This window comes from Neofelis nebulosa, chromosome 9 (genome assembly GCF_028018385.1).
Source record: "Neofelis nebulosa isolate mNeoNeb1 chromosome 9, mNeoNeb1.pri, whole genome shotgun sequence".
Lineage (NCBI taxonomy): Eukaryota > Metazoa > Chordata > Mammalia > Carnivora > Felidae > Neofelis > Neofelis nebulosa.
The window spans coordinates 119,256,663-119,279,993 of record NC_080790.1 but is presented as its reverse complement, the minus strand read 5'-3'; the positions used below and the strand labels follow the sequence as shown (position 1 = coordinate 119,279,993).

The 23,331-nt window shown below is 39.9% G+C and overlaps 2 protein-coding genes across 4 annotated transcripts in view; one reads left to right on the top strand and one right to left on the bottom strand.

Moving 5' to 3' along the window:
- Positions 1 to 14,522, top strand: part of MROH8 (maestro heat like repeat family member 8) — a 60,104-nt gene extending 45,582 nt beyond the window's left edge. For 2 of the 3 annotated variants that reach the window (XM_058685533.1, XM_058685534.1), the window contains 8 exons: positions 306 to 446; positions 1,531 to 1,695; positions 2,354 to 2,509; positions 4,660 to 4,782; positions 6,260 to 6,359; positions 6,610 to 6,675; positions 11,403 to 11,564; positions 14,100 to 14,522. In XM_058685533.1, the coding sequence (XP_058541516.1) occupies positions 306 to 446; positions 1,531 to 1,695; positions 2,354 to 2,509; positions 4,660 to 4,782; positions 6,260 to 6,359; positions 6,610 to 6,675; positions 11,403 to 11,551 (900 nt within the window). In that variant the 3' untranslated portion in view covers positions 11,552 to 11,564; positions 14,100 to 14,522. Of the gene's footprint in view, positions 1 to 305; positions 447 to 1,530; positions 1,696 to 2,353; positions 2,510 to 4,659; positions 4,783 to 6,259; positions 6,360 to 6,609; positions 6,676 to 11,402; positions 11,565 to 14,099 lie in introns of those variants that run through there. The other variant, XR_009248976.1, reaches the window with a different exon arrangement.
- MANBAL (mannosidase beta like) overlaps positions 1 to 23,331 on the bottom strand; it is a 298,459-nt gene that overhangs the window by 168,809 nt on the left and 106,319 nt on the right. The window lies entirely within an intron of this gene.

Sequence of the window (23,331 nt, the reverse complement as noted above, 5' to 3'; positions counted from 1 at the left end):
TGGTGGGAAAGTGGTTCCCCTCCTGAAAAAGGGCTTAAAGGTAACTTCTACAGGGGTGCCTGGATGGATCTGTCTGTTAAGCGTCTGACTTTGGCTCAGGTAATGATCTCACAGTTTGTGAGTTCAAACCCCACGTCAGGCTCTGTGCTGACAGCTCAGAGTCTGGAGTCTGTGTCGGATTCTGTGTCTCCCTCTCTCTCTGCCCCTCCTCTGCTCACACTGTCTTTCTCTCTCAAAAATAAATAAACATTAAAAAAAATTTTTTAAAAAGGTAAATCCTTTGGCTTATTTCTGGATTCTTTCAGCTTCTCCAGAGTCCAGTGGCTAGGAGACTGCCCAGCATATACTCTATTGCCCGCTTGAAAGACTGGCTACATCATGGAAATAATGTCTTCAAAACTCTTGCCCTAAAGGGACTGCACTATCTTACCAGACACCAGGAGATGGTAGGAGGGGCCCTGAGAGTACTGATTTATAAGTCACAAATCAAACATACCCTGGAAAGACACCCAAGAAACTGGTAACAGCTGAGAAGGAAATTGGGTAGCTGGGAATAGGATCGAGTGGGAATGCATCCCTTTGAACCATTTAAATTTTATGCCTAGGAAATATGTAAGTACTGATTATAAAGTATTTCATGAAATTATAAGAACTAAATAAAAAGTCCAAGTCACATATATTCATAAAATTTGAAACCTACAATTTGTGTAAGGAGGTACCCTCACTATCATCACAGCCTGGGTGACATTCAGGTGTCCTTTTATGTCTTGAACCATGTTGCTCTAAGGAATAAATTGGATATGCCATGGTATCTATCCCAAGATGTGTATCATCTAAACAAAGATCACTGACATTCATGTTGAAAGAGAGCTCATTTTCTGCAGGGCTAGCTAGAAACTAGGCCTGGGTCAGAAAGGAAAATTAATTCCGGGCCTTCGACTTTGTCATTGGAGTTCCATTTCTTTTAAATATTTAAATATGTGTGTATGTCTGACACAAGAATGACAGATGTTAGCATGTTACTTGTTAATACTTTTTACATGTATGTCTTACACTTTGAAACTCTGAGATTGCTTCATTTTGGGAGTTTCAGAAGAACAGAATCCCAGTTCAGAATGGGAAGGACCTTAAAGGTCCTCAGTCAATTTCTGCTTGAATTCCAGCAAGGAATCTTTCTGCTCTGGATACATTCCATGTTGGAGAACTCACTATGAGTTGAGCTAGCCATTCCACTTTCTCTCTCTATAAGCAATTCCTTACATTAATCCTAAGTCTCTGTTATTGGACCATCTCCCTCTTGGTTCCATTTTTTCCCTATGAGGCAACTTACAACAGCTCTGCTCCATTCTCTATCAGCCCTGCCAATACTGAGAGGGCAGTCATGCCCTCTTTACTCCTCTATTCTTAACCAGCCAGCCCTACCAAAAATTCAACAAGCACCAGGTACTGAGTTAAGCTGGGGAGCCCTACTTTGGTAACAGATGAAGTGCTATCAGGAGAGGTGATGGTGCACTCCCTTTGGACACACAGAGGGAAGGCATCAAGAGCCTGTTGCCGTGCATCTTAGACCTCTTATGTGAAACCGACGAGAAGATTGTTTTGTTGGCCATCCAGATTCTCCTGCAACTCGTCGAGACAATGGATTTCACTACCCTGACTGCCATGATGAAGACCCTGTTCTCCCTATTTGGTGATGTAAGACAATGAGAGAGGAGAGACTTTCCTAGGGGAGGGTAATTGGCATAACAGCAAATAGAAATTGGGATCCTTCCAGGTAACCTGTGATGTTAGCAGGACTGGTGTTACTGTTTTCTCAGATTAAAAAACAAAAACAAAAACAAAAAACAGAGTTGTAGAGACTTGCCAAGGAGAGTCTCTACAGAGATGTAGAGACTTACCCTGATCATGGGGTGGGGAAGGAGTTTGTATAAGAAAAGATGTCTTTCAAGGAACAATCAGGATGGGTCAAGGTGGTGGACTATACATATGTCCCCATCCCAAATCCCAAAAGATTTTTCAAAAAAGAAATGCATGGAGCACAATGAACCATGTCCTTGGAAGAGTCAAATATGCAAGGTTGGGTTTTTGAATTTCGGCAAAACAGATTGTGTGAGTAGTTAATACTAGTATCAGGCACAAACTGTGCTGACTACATTTCTCATATGCAGAGTGAGAGAACAACCAGTAGTACAAAGCAGCAGGTCTTGCTAACTTTACCTATAGTTGGCTTCTTGCCCTCAGCTACCTACAGCTACACAGCCTCATGTTAGGACTGGGTTTTCAACTGACCTAGTCCTTGCAAGTTAAGCGTGAACACTTTTCGATGAGTCGCTTCCCTTTGAATACTTTATAGGTGAGACCTGATGTTCATCGTTTCTCCATGACCCTCTTTGGAGCCTCCATAAAGTCTGTGAAATACACAGATAAGAAGGGTATAGAGAATCAAGTCCTGGACAGCTTGGTCCCACTACTTCTGTATTCTCAAGATGAAAATGATGCAGTAGCTGAGGTAACACCTCTGTCAAACTTCTTTCGGCCCTGAACAACTTCCAATCCAGAGCCAAATATGCAAATAAGCTTTTGTAGCTTTGAGGGCAGGGACTTTGTGGTGCCATCTTTATTCAGCATTTCCTCTAGCACAGACTACCTTTCGATTATTTTGCCTAAGTGAATTATGGGAAAAAATCTTACTCCTTATTTCTGTATAGGAAATTATGGCCCTTTGTGGGTAAGAACAATAAATATACCTTGTTGTTACCCCACCCCAATATTTAGCCTAGCACAGAGGCCTAAATACCATGCCCAATTCAACAAACTTTTTGTTGATGACAATAACAATATCCCATTACCTTTCTTTTCTTTAAGAACTGCCTCATGGCCCTTGGACAAATAGACTTGTGTTCAGGCTAAGTCAGAAACAGTAGCTCCTCTGACAAGCTAAAGAAGGCTCTGCATCTCCTTTATCTTCCGCAAGTTTCTGTCATAGAGTTGTGGGTGGGATGTCATCATCTTTAGTACTTTCCCATACCTCAGGAGCCTATCCATCCCAAGGTGCTAACTATGACGACCAATTACAGCAAACCAGAGAGGTGCACAAGGATTCTGGAAAAATGCTGAACTTGCCCTTATTTATGCTCCCCATTACAGAAATGAAAGCGGAATCAGAAACAAGATTTAAGATTATAGTGGGCCCTGGTGTCTTGACACGGGGGAAGTGTTATGGCCTCATAAACAGAAATATGAAATATTTCAGACCCCAATAAAGTATGGAGTAGAGCTTCCCAACCGAGTGATGGAGAAGTATGTCCTGTAGGGGTCATAGATATGTGGATGCGTTGATACCCATCCCACCCCACCCCCACCCCTGTCAGCCCTTGGCAGTCAGGCAAGGCATAGAGCAGCCGAGGCTCTGGGCTTATTTTCTTTCAAACCTTGAATGATCCCTAGCCTTGTCTTCAAGGCTAGAGAGGTGGAATCCAACATTAAACAGGTTGGGAGTCACTAACACAGAGAACATAATAAATACCCATATATCTACCACCCACTGTAAGAAATAAAATAGGAATAAATCACACACCTATCCCCAAATGAATTCCCTCAAGAACTATCATCCTGAACTGTATTGTTACCAACTTCTGTGGTAATATGTTTTCACGTTTTAAAACTTTATATGTAGGAAAACACTTCGTATGTTGTATCATTTGTAAATCTGTCAGCAACTTGCTCTTTTTTGCATATTTAGCATTATAAGACTTGCCTGCATGTGGGGCTCCCGCTCATTTATTCTTCCTGCCGTAGAGAATCCTCCATCTTGAGGATACCCTCACACTTCTCCCGTGCTCCTATGCTCGGACATCTACATCGCCTCCAGTTTTTCATTACTACGATGCTGCAATGAGCATTCTTTTATGTATTTCTTTGCATACCTGTGTGAGAGTTTCTTGAGGGAATAAACTCAGAAGTAGAATATCTGGGCATCTTTAACTCTCCTAGATATTTACAAATAAACAGAGTAGCTGAACTAACTTGTATTCCTATCAGTCTCCAAAAGAGTGGTCCAAATCTAGTGGACGTGGGACAAAATACTTGCTTGGATACTCATCTGAGGTGGTGTGTGGTACATGGGAAGCATTCTGAGAGCAGTGAATAGAGAAGAAGCCTACTTGCTAAATTCTGCTCAAGCATCTGGATCAGGAAGGGATCAGTGCCTTCCAGAAGTCGTTCCAAGTCAGAGATTCCACAAGGTCTGGGAGAAGAGAAGCTATACTTCCCTGTATAAAGTGACAGGAGAATATCACAGGAGCAGCACGTGGGTGGAGGAGCCCTAGGTCTAGGAGTGGGGGAGTGGGAATTCCTGCCCAAATCCCTGCTCTGGGTATTACACCTGACAGCTCTCACTGTTGCCCTAGACCAGTGGCTTCTCCATCCTCCCCACAATTCTGCAGGCTTTACGAGTCCCCTATAGGAACTGACTGGGGAAACTGAAGGAGGACAGGACTCTGGTGCCTTTCCATCCCTGCCCTCGCTTTAGCCAGGATAATTCTGAGTTTATCAGCTTTTCGTATTGGACTTCAGTATCAGTTTTATTTGAAGAAAAGTTAGGTCAGCTAAAAAAAGAAATATTTGAAAAATGCTGATCTCTGATAATCCTTTCCACAGGAAAGCAGGCAGGTCCTAACTATATGTGCCCAGTTCCTGAAGTGGAAGCTGCCCCAAGAAGTGTACTGCAAAGATCCCTGGTACATCAGGTGTGGCAAAGTTGGAAAAGTCTGCAAGTTCTTTGTACGTGAGCAATAATGGCTTTGTTAGCTCTTTCATATGCTAGCGTACTTATTTTTTCTGATGTAGTTTTTAAGGGAGGAACACGACATAAAGGAAATATTTCCCATCCCCTTTCACATCAGCAGCTGTTATCCATGAACCGTCTTGCTTTGGGAACCTATTTTTCTACAGTTTCCTCCCAACTGAGTCACAGATGCACTTTCTATTACCACCCTTTCTCATCAGAAAGACTCTCTTTTGAATTCTTGGGAGCCCCATTAACCTGGGTCAGAGGCTTATATAGGGTATAGGGCTGATGGTACATGCTCAAAAAACTGCTTATGGAGTGAATTGAAATGGAGTTATGTATTGCCTTTACAGTGATCTCTAATCCTTTTCTTGGGTGTAGTGGATTATTTTACCCTCCATTAGAACATGTTTAGGGAGCCCCAAGCAAGGCTTGCTAGGCTATTATGGGCCATGCAGCATGCTTAGCAGCATGCCACTGACTCTGCTAGGACCCAGATGGCATCCTTTCCCCTCCCAGACTTAACTAAGGCTACTGGGGCCAATCTCAGGGGAAGGCTTGAGCCAGGGCAGTTTCAGGGGGCCTATCCATGGTTTTCTGGACATCTGATTCTAGAACTGCTGGGATCCTACTATGAAGACCCTAGGACTGACTATTCCCACAGGGATCTTCCATTTGTGTAACTTATTTAGGACCCAGTGGCGGCTCCTCCGATCAGAGTTACAGGGCTAGGAAGCCTCACAGTGTCAGGCTTTCCACTGGGGATGATCTCTCTGACCTGTAGGCAAACTTACATCTGAGGCAGTGATAACAATATTTACAGCAGAAATTCCGATTATAGATTATCCATGTACCATCGTAAGATCTATAGGAATAGATTCTGATTGCCCTCCTCCTATCCCAAGCTGCCTATCCCTGTAGCAGACCCACTGAGAGGCACATTTATTCAGCCAGTAGGCACAACACATCCAATGTGCAACAGGCCATGGGGAACCCAGAAACATGCCAAGGATACAAACTTCCCAAGGGAGCTTGCTAGCTAGGAAGGGGGATAAAACTTCTGTGGGAAGTTAAGTGGAAACTCAAGGTGGAAAATGATATGTGCCAAGAGAGGAGTACCTGCAGAAATGCTCAGAGCAGAGTAAGGTCAGGAAGGCAAGGGTGATGGGGGAAGAGCTGATAGGGAGGCAGAGCTCAAGACAGAGAAGACTTAGAGAGGTGGAGATGGACTTAGAGGCATCACGGGCACAGTATGTGGCATGAGTGGCTGTGAGCAAGGTGTATTCAGAGGATTTAACTTTGTCTAGGGGCTTGTTATTGTGGCGCTAAGCAACCACAATCACTATTTCAAGCACTATGCTGTATGTGTCCGATGTCTGACATAGTCCCTGACTCCGGAAACTATAGTGAGGCTGACAAAAATAGTCGTGCGTTTCACTCCTTTCTACTCTTACTTTTTTCCCCACTTAGGGAAAAAAATGCAAGGGGAAAGTTAACCTCGTAGCCCAAACATTGATGTTCTCCAAGAATGCAAAGCTTCCTATCAGAAGAGCAGCAGTCTTATTTGTAGGTATAAATGATCTTTTCATTTCTACAGTCACGTTACCCTATATTCTCCCAAACTATGTTGTTGAGTATCCTCATTCGTTATGAAGATAACTTCAAAAATACTTTTTTTGAAGAAAGGGGCTGTTGTCTTTAGGTAACTTTCAGGCACTTGGAAGTCAAAGTTTTAGAATCTAATTATCAAAAGGCCAGTTCTGCCAACTGCTTAGAGCCAGAGCCAGACCACAGACTCACTGACTTTATCCTACATTTAGGGCTCTTATTGAAGTACGTGGATCACAGTGAGCTCAGGATGAAAGGCACTGACTGGATAGAGAAAGGTGAGTGACAACACACTTGGGTTTGGTTTGGGACATCTCACATTTTGAAAGGGATCTGAGGCAGTGACAGTGGGCAGGCTCTCTGACAGAATTTAGACCCTGGGAACCAGAGAGCCTGACTTTTGCAGTAAGAAAGCCCTTGGTGACTTCAAGTGAATGATGGTCTCATCGCAGTCCAACTACCCGATTAGGAAAGGACATGACCCTATTTGTCTGGAAGCCAGCTTTGATGAGTGTCTCAGGAACAGTTTCTGAATTTTTTCGGGAAATAAGACATTACCTGGAAATACTATCTTAGTAAATTATGATGATACCTCACAAGCACCACAGAAATGGCTGTAACACAACTTTCCATAAGCAGTTGTCCTGTGAGATGGTAAACCTTGGTAATACAGATGTTTTATAATCATATAAGGCAACCATAACATAAATGGCTTTCTGAATTGTCAGTGAGTGGAAATTTTCTATAACTGTACAGTTTGGAGGATTTAGCACTCAGAGAACTATTTATTCCCATTTAAGAAGTAGTCCTACAATTAGAAATGCCATGAAATGCTAAGCCTCACACCCAAAAGTATGTACTAAGAGAACCAAATTAAAATCCTGGGGGTACCTAGCTGGCTAAGTCGGTAGAGCATGAGACTCTTGATCTCGGAGTTGTGAGTGCAAGCCCCATGTTGGGTGTAGAGATTACTTAAAATATTTTAAAAAATAAAATAAAATCCTGAACAATTCACTGCTTTTAAAATAAGAATATACAACTGGTAAAATAGCCAGAAGCTGGACCTTACTTAAGAAAGATTATGAGGGGCGCCTGGGTGGCGCAGTCGGTTAAGCGTCCGACTTCAGCCAGGTCACGATCTCGCGGTCCGTGAGTTCGAGCCCCGTGTCAGGCTCTGGGCTGATGGCTCGGAGCCTGGAGCCTGTTTCCGATTCTGTGTCTCCCTCTCTCTCTGCCCCTCCCCCGTTCATGCTCTGTCTCTCTCTGTCCCAAAAATAAATAAAAAACGTTGAAAAAAAAAATTAAAAAAAAAAAAAGAAAGATTATGAGAGGGGCACATGGCTGACTCTGTGAGTAGAGTGTGCAACTCTTGATCTTAGGGTTGTAGTTTCAAGCCCCATGTTGGGTGTAGAGATTACTTAAAAATAAAATCTTAGAAAAAAATTATGAGAGGGGCTCCTGGCTGACTCAGTCAGTAGAGCATGCAACTCTTAGTCTCGGGATTATGAGTTTGAGCCCTACATCGGGGGTAGAGTTCATTTCAAAGTAATTAATTAAATTTTTTTTAAAAGATGATTTGGTGCTCACTTTGGCAGCACATATACTAAAAAAAAAGATAATTTGTATAAAAAAATTATGAGAAATGTTAACCAGATTTGTTGTAGTGATCATTTTACAAAATATACAAATATCAAATCATTATGTTGTATACCTGAAACCAATATATAATGTATGTCAATTATACCTCAACAATAACAAAAAAAGCAAAAAAGCTTTAAAAAAAAATGGAAGATCATGCCACTTTTCTAAATTCTTCTATCTCCTCACAGCTATCAGAAGCAAGAAAAAAAAAAGTAAAAGTAAAATAGATTCTTTTATTCTATGAGGTAGGCCTGTGCCTGGTTGATTCTGTTCAATTAAAAAGAAATTATTTTCTTTTTTTTAACTTTTTTTAATGTTTTTATTTTTGAGAGAGAGACAGAGTGAGTGGGGGAGTGGCAGAGAGAGAGGGAGACACAGAATCAGAAGCAGGCTCCAGGCTCCAAGCTGTCAGCACAGAGCCTGACAGGGGGCCCGAACTCACAAGCTATGAGATCATGACCTGAGCTGAAGCTAGATGCCCAACTGACCGAGCCACCCAGGTGCCCCAAACGGAAATTATTTTCTAATCTAACACAAGGGGAGCAAAAGTTCCTTTTTCATTGTAAAGTCATTTATGTATAGGATCTATATATGAACCATATGAAATTGCCAATCCGTAGGGCGAAATCAAGTCAAGTAACATTCTCATGTGGTTCAATCTAATGGAATAATCCCACCCTCTTCCTTCCCTAACAGTGCCTGATCTGTCTTAGAATAGGGTGTTCCAGCACTCCTGAACAAATTTATGTCATTTACTGTAGGTAATTTTTAAGCTAAATTTAAACAGAAAAATAACAAAATTTTAAATGTGAATTTAAACTGACTTCATGACAAAATAAAGTTCCATTCCTTTAGATTCTAGAATTGATGTGTACTCCTTCATGTATTCTGTGAAACAGATCTTAATGCAAGAACTGAAAGAAATTAAAAATAGTTAAGTATTCCCTTTTGGAAATAAACATGAATTTAAAGGCTAAAATGCTACTTAAGAAATAAAAAGCTTCAACTGTGAAGAGGTCTTGAGCATTTTTGAGACCTCGGAGAACTGGAAATTAAAAAGAGAGCTTTATCTAGGGGGCCTGGCTGACTCCATCGGAAGAGCTTGCAACTCTTCATCTCAGGGTTGTAAGTTTCAGCCCCAGGTTGGGTGCAGAGATTTATTTATTTTAAATAAATAAAACTTAAAAAGAGAGAGAGAGTGCCTTATCTAACTAAATATGATACCAAAGACAGATCCATAAAGTAAAAGAATGATAGATTTATCTATATAAAAATTTTATTTCTTTTAAATATTTATTTTGAGAGAGAGAGAGGGGCAGAGAGAGAGGGGGAGAGGAAGAATCCCAAGCAGGTCTGTGCTGTCAGCACAGAGCCTGATAGGGCTGTATCCCACAAACCATGAGATCATGACCTGAGCTGAAATCAGGATTTGGATGCTTAACCGACTAAGCCACCCAGACTCCCCTCTATATAAAAATTTTAAAAATCAACTTTGATTAAAAAAAAAAAAACAGAGCTAAAAACCAAATAATAATGTAGGAAATATATTTGTACTATGATAATGAGTTAATATCCTTAAATCAGTACATCTCTCTCTTTTTTTAAGTTTATTTATTTATTTTTTTTTTAGTAATCTCTACACCCAGCATAGGGCTCGAACCCATGATCCCAAGATCAGGAGTTGCCTGTTCTACCGACTGAGCCAGCCAGGGACCCCAACAAATTAATACATCTCAAAAGACAAGTGGCAAACAATATGAATAAGCAGTCTATAGAGGATAAATGGCCAGTAAATATATGAAAAAATGTTCATTATTCCTAGTAATCAAAAGTTTGAAAACAAAACAATGATGAGATGCCAGGATGACTTTTTCTGCCAAAATGGCAAAGGTTACTAATTATTAGTCACCATAAATGTGTTAAGGGAAAACTGACATTATTGTACACTGCACTGGTATGAGCATAGATAGATATACCTTTTTTATATTTAAGTTCAGCAATATGTATCAAACCCTTTAAATAAATATATACTTTGACTTATCAATCTCATTTCTAGGAATTTAACCTATGAAAATCAGAGGGGTGCCTGGGTGGCACAGTTGGCTGAATGTTCAACTCTTGATTTCGGCTCAGGTCATGATCCCAGGATGTGTGATCAAGTTCCACATCCAGCTCCATGTTCCATGCTGAGTGTGGAACCTGCTTGATTCTCTCTCTCCCTCTCTCTCTCTCTCTCTCTCTCTCTCTCTCTCTCTCAAAAAAAAAAAAAAATCAGCAGAAGGGTACCTGGGTGGCTCAGTCAGTTGAGCGTCTGACTCTTGGTTTCGGCTCAGGTCATGATCCCAGGGCCGTGGAATTAGACCCACATTAGGCTCCACACTGAGCGTGGAGCCTGCTTAAGATTCTATCTCCCTCTGCCCCTGTTCCCCACTCACACTTGGTCTCTTTCTCTCTCTAAAAATAAAAATACTCAAAAATAACAAATAAATAAATAAATAAATAAATAAATAAATAAATAAAATAGCAAACATGGAAAACATCCAAGATTAGAAATACTGAGAAATTGCTTTCATAAAGTATAGCATATCCATATTATAGAATCCCATGAAGCCATGAAAAAAATTTTTTAAATTTTTTTTATCAAGTAATCTCCATGCCCAACATGGGGGTTCGAACTCATGACCCCAAGATGAAGATTCACATGCTCTACTGACTGAGCCAGCGAGGTACCCCAAAGCCATGAAAATATCATAGAAAAAAAATTTGATGACTTTGATAAGTGATGATGCAATATTAAATAAAACAAGCAATTATTAGATAATCTGCATGACCTGGTTTCATTTTAACAAAAAAGCACACATATGTAACTGAATAGAAAAAACAGAAATATAACTGTTTCTCTGGTGGTGGAATTATGGATAACTGATTTTCTTCCAGTGCTTACATGTATTATCTAAATTTTCTAGGCAATGAACATGTATTTATTTTATACTAAGAAAACAAAAGGTAAAGATTTAAAAAAAATAAAGTACACTTAAAAGAAAATAATGATTTAAGAGTAATCTCTAGGACCAACACAGGAATTTAGAAATTAGCAGTCTTAGACATGGCTTGACAGATAATTTGACTTCAGGTGGACTACTTGGCATTGTGGCTATTGTAAAGGAGTAAACTATTTGGAAACTCAAAAATGAATGCTTTGTAGGTCACAATTGGAATTGATCTACAAATGTGTTATTTTCAGACAGATTCTTAGAAATAGTCCTTTATCTCACCTACTGTAGGCTTGTTGGCTGTTTGGTGTCTGGATCAGTGATCATTTCCATAGATATTCACCTCCCACGTGTGTTTTCTGGCCACATAGATTTGAGAGATCTGCTGTGTGACCCTGAGCCCTCTCTGTGTATCATCGCCTCTCAGGCTCTCTTCCAAGTCCGGGAGGTAGGGACTGAACAAGACCCCAGGCAGACTGTTTGCGGCTTGAGGAAGTTCATGGGCTGTCTTTCTACTTAGAAACGCAAGGCAAGTAACATCAGGTAAAAACTAATCCTTTCAGAAACCATAGAAGCAATCATGCCCCATTTTATTTTTTTTCAGACTGAAAATAATGCCAGCCTGAAGCTACCTCCTCCCATTTAATTACCTCAGAACATATTTTTTGCTGTCAAAATCTTTAAGAAAATAGAATATATAAGGGAGGGAAGCTCTTGGTGTAAATTTGCAGAAATCATGAAATTCTATGGAGCTTTTGAGGCATGCCAGAACTTCCATAAAGTTCCAGTCTTGATAAACAGGTCTAGCACAGCTTCAAAAGAGATTCTAAATAAATGTTAATATAGCAATTTTAGGGGGCGCCTGGGTGGCTCAGTCAGTTAAGCGGCCGACTTCGGCTCAGGTCATGATCTCACAGTCTGTGAGTTCGAGCCCCGTGTCGGGCTCTGTGCTGACAGCTCAGAGCCTGGAGCCTGTTTCAGATTCTGTGTCTCCCTCTCTCTGACCCTCCCCCGTTCATGCTCTGTCTGTCTCTGTCTCAAAAATAAATAAACGTTAAAAAAAATTTTTAAAATATATATATATAGCAATTTTAGGATGATTGGGTCTTCTGTCAAAGCCCAGTCTACTTGTCAACAATCTTAAGAATAAATTAACAACCAATTCTTATAGTTTGATATTATTGGTGTATGTTTATGAAATCCCTGTGGCCTTTCTACTTCCTTTCTCTTTCTCTTAAAAACCTTCAAGCAAGAAAAAATTTATGAAGTGGTATAATACTAAATCTACCCCAATTATGCAAGATTTCCACTCTTTCCCTCCCATTTTCCTCATTCCCTCTCCTACAACTACTGTCAGATCCTCAAATGGCTCTAGGATGAGAACTATTATTTGTTGAGCACCCACTGTATGCTTTAAGCATAGATAGAGAACATTTTCTTGCAAGCAGAAGTTTCCCAAGAAAGAGGTTAGTTTGTGTTGGGTGAATACTTTGATAAGCTGCATATAGAAGGGTGGGAACCCCCAAGAGGCATACCAGATTAAGTAGAAATTGATATAATTCCCAGGCTTTTGTCTGGTTGAGGAACATAAGTGGAGAGCCACAGGTGAACTCTTCTAGGGCAATGGAGAGGCCTCTGGGAGGTAGTGACATGGAGTGACATGTAAGAGGTTGAAAGAAGCCTTTCTCTTCACTCATATATACGCCAGAAGGAAAAGGGGCAACTGGCATGTGAAAAAGAGACACACCCAATGGTGAATTGCATTAGGTTTTTGGTGTAAAGCAAGCAACATGAATCTTACCACCCTGTCCCGATTTTCACCTTTCACCCCCAGCCCTCTCCCAATACATCTTTACAAACAAATTTCTTTATGATTCATGGTGAGTTGGGTTTGTTTTTGGGGTTGTGGCAGCATGCCGAGTGTGACTTCAAAAGGATCCCTGGCCAAGAGAGGTCTTCATATTTGGGACTAGAAGTCAGGAGTTTTGAGCTAATTGCAGGCCCAGGCTATCTGCTGAATTAAATCTTCACCCTTGAGCAGAGCCAAGAGGACACCTTGAAGCTAGCTGCTGGATGCTAAACTTGAGTGCCCTGAGCACAGTTGAGTTAAACATGTCTCTTGCTGCTCTCTCCTTGGTCTCACTCCATTAAACCACTTTTCACTCTCTGCTTTTGAACTGTCCGTTTTGTGGATTATCCAGTGAAAATGACTAACACTCATTAAGTGTTTACAATGAGCCGGATTCCTAAGTACATTATATGATTAATTCTTTAAATCCTTATAACCACTCCATATATTATTCTCTCCATTTTACAGATGGGGGAGCTGAGGAACAGAATTTGAAAAAGTGACTTGCCCGAAGTCACATAACCAGTAAATGCCAGAATTCAAACTCAAGTAGTCTTGCTCCAAAAGCCACATCCTTGGCTAGTCTCCTCCGCTCTGCTCTTTTCTCTTTTTATTTATTTATTTATTTATTTTGGGGCATGAGGGGCAGAGAGAGAGGGAAAAAGAGAATCCCAAGCAATCTCCATGCTGTCAGCACAGAGCCTGACATGAGGCTCAATCCCACAAACCATTAGATTATGACCTGAGCCAAAATCAAGAGTCAGACACGTAACCGACTGAGTCATCCAGTCACCCCTGCTCTGCGCTGTTCTAATCTGCTCTGTCCCTCTAATGTCAATAAATGCAGATCCACTCTACAATTAAATCCCAGTTGTTAAACTCATACCCCAAATTCAAAAATGCTGTAAAATGATATCGAGCTTCAAATAATAAAAATAAAGTTAGCATATCTTATTTAATAGGATACTATGTACATTGTACATTGTAGAGGAGTGTACTTAGACAAAAGCTGGTGGTTATTCTTGAGGAATATTGTTTGAGTCCCTGGTTTGACCTCATATGCCACCCTGTCTCACAGCAGTGAAGACATATCTCTTCACTCATATTTATGCCAGAGTCCATTTCCCTCCAGGAAGATTTTTATTTTCTGAGTAATACTACCAACAGGGAGGGGCAAGTACAATAATACTTGTTTCATTGTGTTAAAATTCACAGAGAGAAGCATCCATTAAGAAGCAGAGGTCGGGGGCACCTGGCTGGGCCTGTCGGTGGAACATATGACTCTTGATCTCAGGGTCGTGAGTTCAAGCCCCACGTTGGGCAGAGAGATTACTTAAAAAAAAAAAAAAAAGCAGAGGTCTGATTTTTTTACTGACTACCTCCGCAGTTTGGGAAAGGCTGAAGAAGTACATAATAGTGATTGTATTAACAAATCCAAATATCCAAATATTCCAAATATCTCCATTATTTTTATACAAGGCTCTTCTCAAACATAGTTTTGTGTTTTCATGGAATTTTTTAAATATATAAAACAAAAATTTCTGGACATTTAATTTTGTTATAATATGTTAAAAATTCAGTGTAAGTCAATAGGATTTCAGTTTTATCTTCATCATATACTATTAAAAGGTATTGCTCATTATCTAATGCTGGCCTAGCCATGTCTTTATTATTTTAGATTCTTACTTTTTTACTCTTAGTTTTGCTTTTCTTCCTTATACTGAGATACATGTTTTATTAAAAATTACTATTTTGAGGGGCGCCTGGGTGGCGCAGTCGGTTAAGCGTCCGACTTCAGCCAGGTCACGATCTCGCGGTCTGTGAGTTCGAGCCCCGCGTCAGGCTCTGGACTGATGGCTCGGAGCCTGGAGCCTGTTTCCGATTCTGTGTCTCCCTCTCTCTCTGCCCCTCCCCCGTTCGTGCTCTGTCTCTCTCTGTCCCAAAAATAAATAAAAAACGTTGAAAAAAAAATTAAAAAAAAAAAAAAATTACTATTTTGAAAAAATAAATAAATAAATTTTTTAAAAAAATTATTATTTTGGGGGGCACCTGGGTGGCTCAGTCGGTTAAGTGTCTGACTTTGGCTCAGGTCATGATCTCATAGTTTGTGAGTTTGAGCCCCGTATCAGGCTCTGTGCTGACAGCTCAGTGCCTGGAGCCTGCTTCTGATTCTGTGTCTCATTCTCTCTCTGCTCCTCCCCACTCGTGCTCTGTCTCTCAAAAATAAATAAAATGTAAAAAAAAAAATTATTTATTTTTTCTTATTGAAAGATTAAACTATCATATAAGTAAGAGATGGGCTTAGGGAATGAGAGCATCTCCTAGACATCAACCCTGCCAAGTAAACTTGCACTGGGTAAAATTGTAAAATCTCTCTCTCCTTCCAGCTTCCCCCTCCTTCCTGGCTCAAAGTTCCTTTTTCTATCTCTCCCTCTCAGGAAGGGATCTAATGAACTGGCTGTTATGCGAAAATGATTAATAATGCAAGTTCTAATGAGCCTAACTCTTCCAGGGATGTTTGCTTTTTTTTTTTAATTTTTAATTTTAGAGAGAGAGAAAGCATGCAAGTGGGTGTGGGGCAGAGGGAGAGAGAGAAAAAGAGAGAATTTTAAGCGGGCTCCACGCTCAGTGTAGAGCCCGATGCAGTGCTCGATCCCACAACCCTGGGATCATGACCTGAACTGAAATCAAGAGTTGGAGGCTCAATGGACTGAGCCACCCAGGCACCCCCAGGGATGTTTGCTTTTTAATAAGGTAGATCTCTAAGCCAAAGGCATGAACCTCTAATTGAGAAATGTTAGGCATTACTAAGCAGGATGGAGAGGAGGTATTTGGAAATGAGTTTGAAGGTAAGGGTGGGATATAGAGATTTTCCTGTCATCCCTGAAACCACATCATATCAGCTGCTTTCCCTACATCTTCAAACCCTTGTCAGAACACAGCAGAGGAAAAGCTTTAGAAAGGATAATTAACAACTGCTTTCTGTTACAGAAAACACAGAGGGAAGTGATGGATTTTATTCTTCCTGAACAACAGTGATGACTTCCCAGCACAAAGAATGACTGAGTGCCAATTGTTGAATGATTCAGTGATGTCTCTTTCTCTCACCCTGTAGAGTTTATAGTCTGAAGTCCAAGGGAGACAGCACTGGTTTAAAGTGGTTCCTATGGATACCAAAGAATCTTTATGAGGGACCTGTCACTCCAACCCTCCCCCCTTTTCTTTTGACAGAGGTGGTGGTATGAATACAGCAAGGGACATTTTTAAAGGGAGCAGGGATATGGGGAGAGGTTAGGAAGGAGATGGAGCTGAGATTCTAGAAAGGATGCTTATGTGAATTAGATTAAAAGGTGGAAGGTTGAGACAGTATAGAAGATCTATCAAACATAGAGTCTAGCTTTTATGGCCCCTCAGACACTAGTTTTCAGTGAAATCTTGCCCCAGACTGGTCAGAAGACCACAGGTAGAGAATCTGTCTCTCCAGACACTCAAATATTTATGAGGTCATGGTTCTTATGCCATACAAGCCTTTATCTCCCAAACCTTTGTCTTTCAACCACCCACCAACCAAAGTAAACCTACTAAATCCGGGGTTAAACTCTGGTGTGCATCAGGTAATCTTAGGAAATCACTTTTGTGGCAAAAAGGGCAGGACACTAAAAAGGATAAGAATTTGTAGGCAGTTCAGGGCGCCCGAGTGGCTCAGTTGGTTGGGCATCCAACTTCGGCACAGGTCATGATCTCACAGCTTGTGGGTTTGAGCCCTGTGTTGGGCTCTGTGCTGACGTCTCAGGGCCTGGAGCCTGCTTCAGATTCTGTGTCTCCCTCTCGCTGCCCTTCTCTCTCTCTCTGTCTCTCTCTGTCTCAAAAATAAATACACATTAAAAAAAATTTTTTTAAAGAATTTGTAGACAGTTCAAATCAAGTATTCTGACCTTAAAATTAAAGAAATTGATTTTTTCAGGAAAGACCTCAAGCTTTTCCCCTGCCAGAGCTTTGGTGATTTCTAAGGAGTTTTGGATTATATTACAACCCAGATTATCATTTCAGTTCAAGACCCCACAGAATTATACAGTTTGGCCAGTCAATCCCACCACATTTTAATAGTTTCATATGAAAAAAATTTTTTCAAATAGGCCAAACACATTTCCATAACTTCCTTCATGGTATCTTGTTTTAGAGCTTTAAATAATCTTGTCGGAAATTTTTTTTTTCAGATTTCAAACCCAAAAGTCTTTTGCAAAACTTTTTTCAGCAACTGAATTATTAAAATAATTGAAAATGGAACTTGGGGTGCCTGGGTGGCTCAATTGGTTGAGCGGCCAACTTCGGTTCAGGTCATGATCTCACGGTTTGTGAGTTCAAGCCCCGCATCAGGTTCTGTGCTGACAGCTCAGAGCCTGGACCCTGCTTTTGATTCTGTGTCTCCCTCTCTCTCTGCCCCTCCCCTATTCATGTTCTGTCTCTCTCTGTCTCAGAAATAAATAAACATTTAAAAAAATGTTTAAAAAAAAGAAAATGGAACTTAAAAAGTTTTAAAGGGGTCTTCTAATTCAGACCTTCAGAACCTCAGACCTTTTTACTACTTAACAATGAATTGTTATAGCATTCTGGTTGTTGTAAGAACCTTTTAAGATGTTTGAAATATTAATATCATAACACTACCCAGGCATCATCACTGCCAAAAGTGAAATAAAAGCATGAAATAGACATTAGTTGAGTGGTCTTATATTGAAAAATCAGTAAGTGACTAAATCTGAAAATAATCTCAAGATATTCATCTGTGCATCTGATTCCTTATGTAAAAACCCTGTGCCTCAATACTTTTCTAATCAAAATATTAAATCAGGATTTATTTGAAATTAAAATACAGTATGTAAAGAGAGAAGTTCAGAAAACATTTTTTTCTTGACTCATGATAGATTTATTAAAGTGGTAATGCATATATATACGTATACATATATTCAAAATTCAAAAGTTACAGAATATTCCTAGCCATCCACTTCACCTCCCCAGAGGTACCATGTTATCAATTTCTTATATCTCCAAGACATAATTATGCATTTATGAGTAGATATGTGTATTCTCTTCCCTGTTTTTTTCACAAATCAATTTTATTTATTTGTTTGTTTATTTATTTATGTAGGCTCCATGCCCAATATGGGGCTTGAACTCACGACCCTGACATCAAGAGTCACATGCTCTACCAACGGAGCCAGCAGGTGTCCCTTTTTTCACAAATTATAGTATTCTATACATATTTTTCTGCACCTTGCACTTTCTCTCCTTAATATCTTTGAGATTTTTCTATACTATTCCAAAAAGAGTTTCCTCATTCTTTATTCCTGGCCAGTATTTATTACATTAGTGGACACTTAGGTAATTTACAATTTTGTTTTAAGAGAAAGCACTAGTAGAGGGCAGGGGTACAGAAAGAGAAAGGACCTTAAGTAGGCTCCATGCTCAGCATGGAGCCCAGTGCAGGGCTCAATCCCACCACCCTGGGATCATGACCCGAGCTGAAGCCAAGAGTTAGATGCTCAGCTGTCACCAGGTGCCCTGATAAATTCCAATCTTTGGAACAAACAATACTGTAGTGAGTAACTCCAGACATATGTATTCCACATATGGTCAAGTGTGTCTTTAGAAGAAAATCCTAAAAGTGCAATCACCAGGTCAAAGGATATGTTATTTCATATTAAAATATTGCCAAATGACTTCCATGGAGGTAATAACAGTTACCCCCCCCCCCCAGTGATGTAAGAGCATGCTTTTCTCCCTACATCCTTGCCTGTACAATGTGATATTCATTCTACAGATATTTATTGAATTCTTGCCATGGCCCAGGCACTATTCTAGGTAATTAGGAAATAACAATGAATAAAATAAACCAAAATCCCTAGTGGGGTTTGTATTCTACCAGAAGAGATAAAGAATATAATGTATCATAATATATAGTATAAATAAATATAAAATCATATAGTATCTTAGAAGCTGGAATATGTTCTTGGAAAACGATCAGGGTATGAGGAATGAGTAGTGTGGTGGTTGTGGGGACCAGGGGGTATAATTTTAAATAAAATGGTTAATAGTAGGCTTCATTGAGGTGATATTTGAGCAAAGACTTGAAGGAAGTGAGGGAGTTAATTATGCAGACCTGGGGAAAGAATATTAGCAGCAGAGGAAATAGACATTTCAAAAGCCATAACGTGGGACACCTGGCTGCCTTAGTCAGTGGATGGAGCATGTGACTCTTGATCTCAGGGTTGTGAATTTGAGCCCCATGTTGGGCATAGAAATTACTTATGTAAGTAAATCCTTAAAATACAATTTTTAAAAAGTCATAAGGCATTAGGGTTGCCTACGTATTCTAGGAACCAGAAGACCAGGATGACTAGGGTGGGAAAAAAAGGAGAGAAGCAAATGAAGGCAGAGGGAAATAAAGTTATATAAGGGACTAGATCCAGATTCCTAGTGACTTGTAAGCTGTGACAAAGAGTTTGACTTAACTCTGAAATGGGGAGTCGCTGAAGCTTTCCAAACTTTTGGATTTTTGACAACTGAATAGATTTTTAAAAAAATGTTTTTTGGGGGGTGCCTGGGTGGCTCAGTCAGTTAAGCGTCCGACTTTGGCTCAGGTCATGATCTCGCAGTTCATGAGTTCGAGCCCCATGTTGGGCTCTGTTGACAGCTCAGAGCCTGGAGCCTTCTTCGGAATCTGTGTCTCCCTCTCTCTCTGCCCCTCCCCCACTCATGCTCTGTCTTTTTCTCAAAAATAAACATTAAAACATTTTAAAAAATGTTTTTCAGTGGCGTAAGTCTGTGTTTTTTTATTAGGTTGAGCACCTTTTGATGTCTTAAAGCTGTTATTTCCTTTTCTAAGTATTCAAATCCTTTTCTCATTTTGAGGATGTTGTCTTTTTCATGTTGATTCATAGGAACTTTTATATATTGAGGAAATTAGTCTTTGGTCTGTTACTTTATTACAAATTCAGTTAATATCTGCAATGGTCTAACCACATGAGTTTCACTTTTGTCTGTTGTATTTCAAATTTTAGGACCATAGAAGTAACTGTGATTGTACATGGAAATTAATTCATGATTCTCTATTCCGGCATCTTATTTTTTAAATCAAATACACAGAGAAAAATAGTTTCTGAAAGGAACAAAATGCTTAGAAGTCCTTAGGTGCATTTTTAAAAAATGTTTATTTATTTTTGAGAGAGAGAAAGGGGGGGGGGGGGTGGGGAGGAGCAGACAGAGAGGGAGAGAGAGAGAATCCCAAGCAGGCTCCACACTATGATGCTTAGCCAACAGAGACACCCAGGCACCCCTTAGGTGCATTTTTTTAATTAACAGAGCTAATCAATAAAAGCAGGTAATAAAAAAAGTATCTTAAGTATCATAGCAAACATACATGACAGTCTATCTCCTTTATAGCATACATTTTATTAGGTTATTTTTTGGAATAAGTACAAAGTTCGAAGGATACCAAAGATAACAGTAAAAGGTAAATTTCCTTATTTTTATCTCCCATTATTGAATTTCTCTTTCCTTAAGCACTACAGTTCTTATATTTTTCAGTTTCTTATACATCCTTCCAGAGACATCTTATATGGATGTGTGGGTACATGTAATCTTCAGTCTGTTTGCTCTAAGTAGACCCATTCCTAATCTCAATTATTCAATGTAAATTCATGCATTTCAGAATTAACTATAGGGGCGCCTGGGTGGCGCAGTCGGTTAAGCGTCCGACTTCAGCCAGGTCACGATCTCGCGGTCTGTGAGTTCGAGCCCCGCGTCGGGCTCTGGGCTGATGGCTCAGAGCCTGGAGCCTGTTTCCGATTCTGTGTCTCCCTCTCTCTCTGCCCCTCCCCCGTTCATGCTCTGTCTCTCTCTGTCCCCAAAATAAATAAAAAACGTTGAAAAAAAAATTAAAAAAAAAAAAAGAATTAACTATATTGACGGGGCTAACGTTTTAAGATGTGGAAGTGAAGATTAGCGTCAGGTGTTTCTGGTGCGGTAGGAAAATAGTAAAGGAAATAGTAAGTTACAATGTTATTTGTATGGAAGTTTCACATATTTTTTTCCCTTGCATTAGTTGTATAATTTAGACATTATTGTTATTGCCATTTTACAGATGAGGAAACAGGCTCAGAGAGGTTAAAGAACTTGCCAGAGAGCACAGAATCAGTAAGTAGCATTACTAGGACTTAAACTCAAGTCTCTTGATTCTAATTCTCTGTACTTTCTTTGGTAGCTCCATAGGGAACAGCCTTAGCTATTTCAAAGTTTCTCTAAACTGAATGAGGAAATTGAAATGAGGCAAGAAGCAACAGGTATAATCTCACCAAGACTGTTTGCTATTACTGTCTTTGAATGTTACATACATCTCTCTCATATGGTTTGATTTTCCATCAGGTTCTTCTGCTTTGGGCTAATATCTGGGGTGATTTTTAGTTAATAATGTTCAGCTTCCCTGGGATTAAGGGTGAGCAAGATTATTCTAGGTATGCATGGGTTCAGGAAACAAAAATGATCATAAGTTTTGGTCCTAGGTAGAATTAAGTCTGTGTCAGGGTAATCTCTTAAAGGAAAACTTAAAATGCCGTCCTGAAATATCTTCTTGTGACCAAATTGAGTGCCCTAGACATAGATTTTGATGGATAAAGACCTTAGAATTACATTTTTAAGTTAAATTGGACTTTTTAGTTTCTTGTTTCCTTATCCAAAGTCCAAAGGAAGAGGAGCAAAAATCACTTAACTGCCCTTGTGAGCAGGACTGGTACTACTTTCCTGGGAGGGACCCAACTCACGAACCACCACTTTAGTTTTTCTTTTGAGGAACAAGAGTAGGAAGAATGACGAGGTCAGGTTATGCTCCTCCCCACAACTATCAACTGCTTTTTTTTCCGACAGTTATAAGGTTAGGTGGGTAGTTTTTCATTAGAGGAGCATGTGTGTGCACACCAAGTACCTGCTTAGGGCACAACATAGCTGGGGGACGAAAAAATTATTTTTTTGAAAGAATTACAAAATGAAATAGCCATGTTGGAAAAAACAATCAGAACTTTGTTACACTTTCTTTTTGTTGTTTTTTGTTGGCGTTGTACTTATTTTGTTTAGAATTGTTTCTATTTTAAATTACATCTGGAGGAGGTACACGGTAAATGTTTTCGTTTTGGAGCCTCTAAAGGTCTTAAGAGGTTCTGGACGCATGCTCTGGAGAATTCTGAAATATTAAACACCAGGAGGCTAATCATAGGGCCCTATCACACAGTGGAATCAAAGCAGAGACAACTTTCACAATGTATCTGGATTCAGTACCCATACTTCATTTTCTATTCGAAATTCAGTGTAGTGTTAAATGGGAATACCACCGGATAATAAGAAAAAATAAAAACCAACATGAATCCTGATAAAAACCAGGGAGAGCGTACTGATGAAAGAAAAAAAAAAGCATGTAGGTGAGGCTGGATGTGACAGACATGTCCCCAATGCTCAATGCTGAGCTGTCTAAATCTGATTCAATTATAATAGTGAACCCCTGAAGAGTTCTGAGAAAGAAAGCGATATGGTGTAAATGTTGCTTGAGAAAAACTGGTCTAGTAACTAAACATCAGATGGATTGGAAGAGAAAACATAAAATGTTGAAAGACAACCAGAAACCTGGTGGAGGAGGAATCCACAAGATTCAGTGACTAGGTGTAGGGCATGGAGTGGTGACTAAGAGGGAAGCATGGCTGGTTTTGCCGGGGCGGGGGGGTTGGTGACTACGCAGTACTGTTTATTGAAAAGCAATGACATAGTTTAGTTACAGTCCAAAAGAGGAGGAGAAAAAAGAGTACTGTTTAAATAATGCTTTATTTCATAAGGGAAATAAAGGAACATAAAGAGTTTTTTCCTTTCATCTTGGCCTCACTGCCAAGGCATGTACTTTCTAATAATTCGGTTTAGAACATTTGAAAGAATTACAACATGGCAAAAGAAAGTCATAAAGGTAAGTCATTGATGGGGCGCCTGGGTGGCTCAGTTGGTTTAAGCGTCCAACTTCGGCTCAGGTCATGATCTCAAGGTTCGTAGGTTTGAGCCCCACGTCAGGCTCTGTGCTGACAGCTCAGAGCCTGGAGCCTGCTTTGGATTCTGTGTCTCCCTCTCTCTCTGCCCCTCCCCCGCTCATGCTCTGTCTCTCTCGCTCTCAGAAAATAAACAAACGTTAAAAAAAAAGTAAGTCATTGATTTAATGTAAAAGGTGACAGATCAGGTGAATCAAAAGATAGGAGATGAAAGTGGAAGGCTTTACATAGACAGGATATGACTTACTGAAAATCCAAAGTTAGAGCCTAGATTCAGTGGTAGAAAGAAGGAAAAATGTGTGTTTCTCAATTTTTCTTTGCTGGATGACATTTGAAAGGTGCTTCTTTTGTTTCTTGGATCATTTTTAAGCCAGC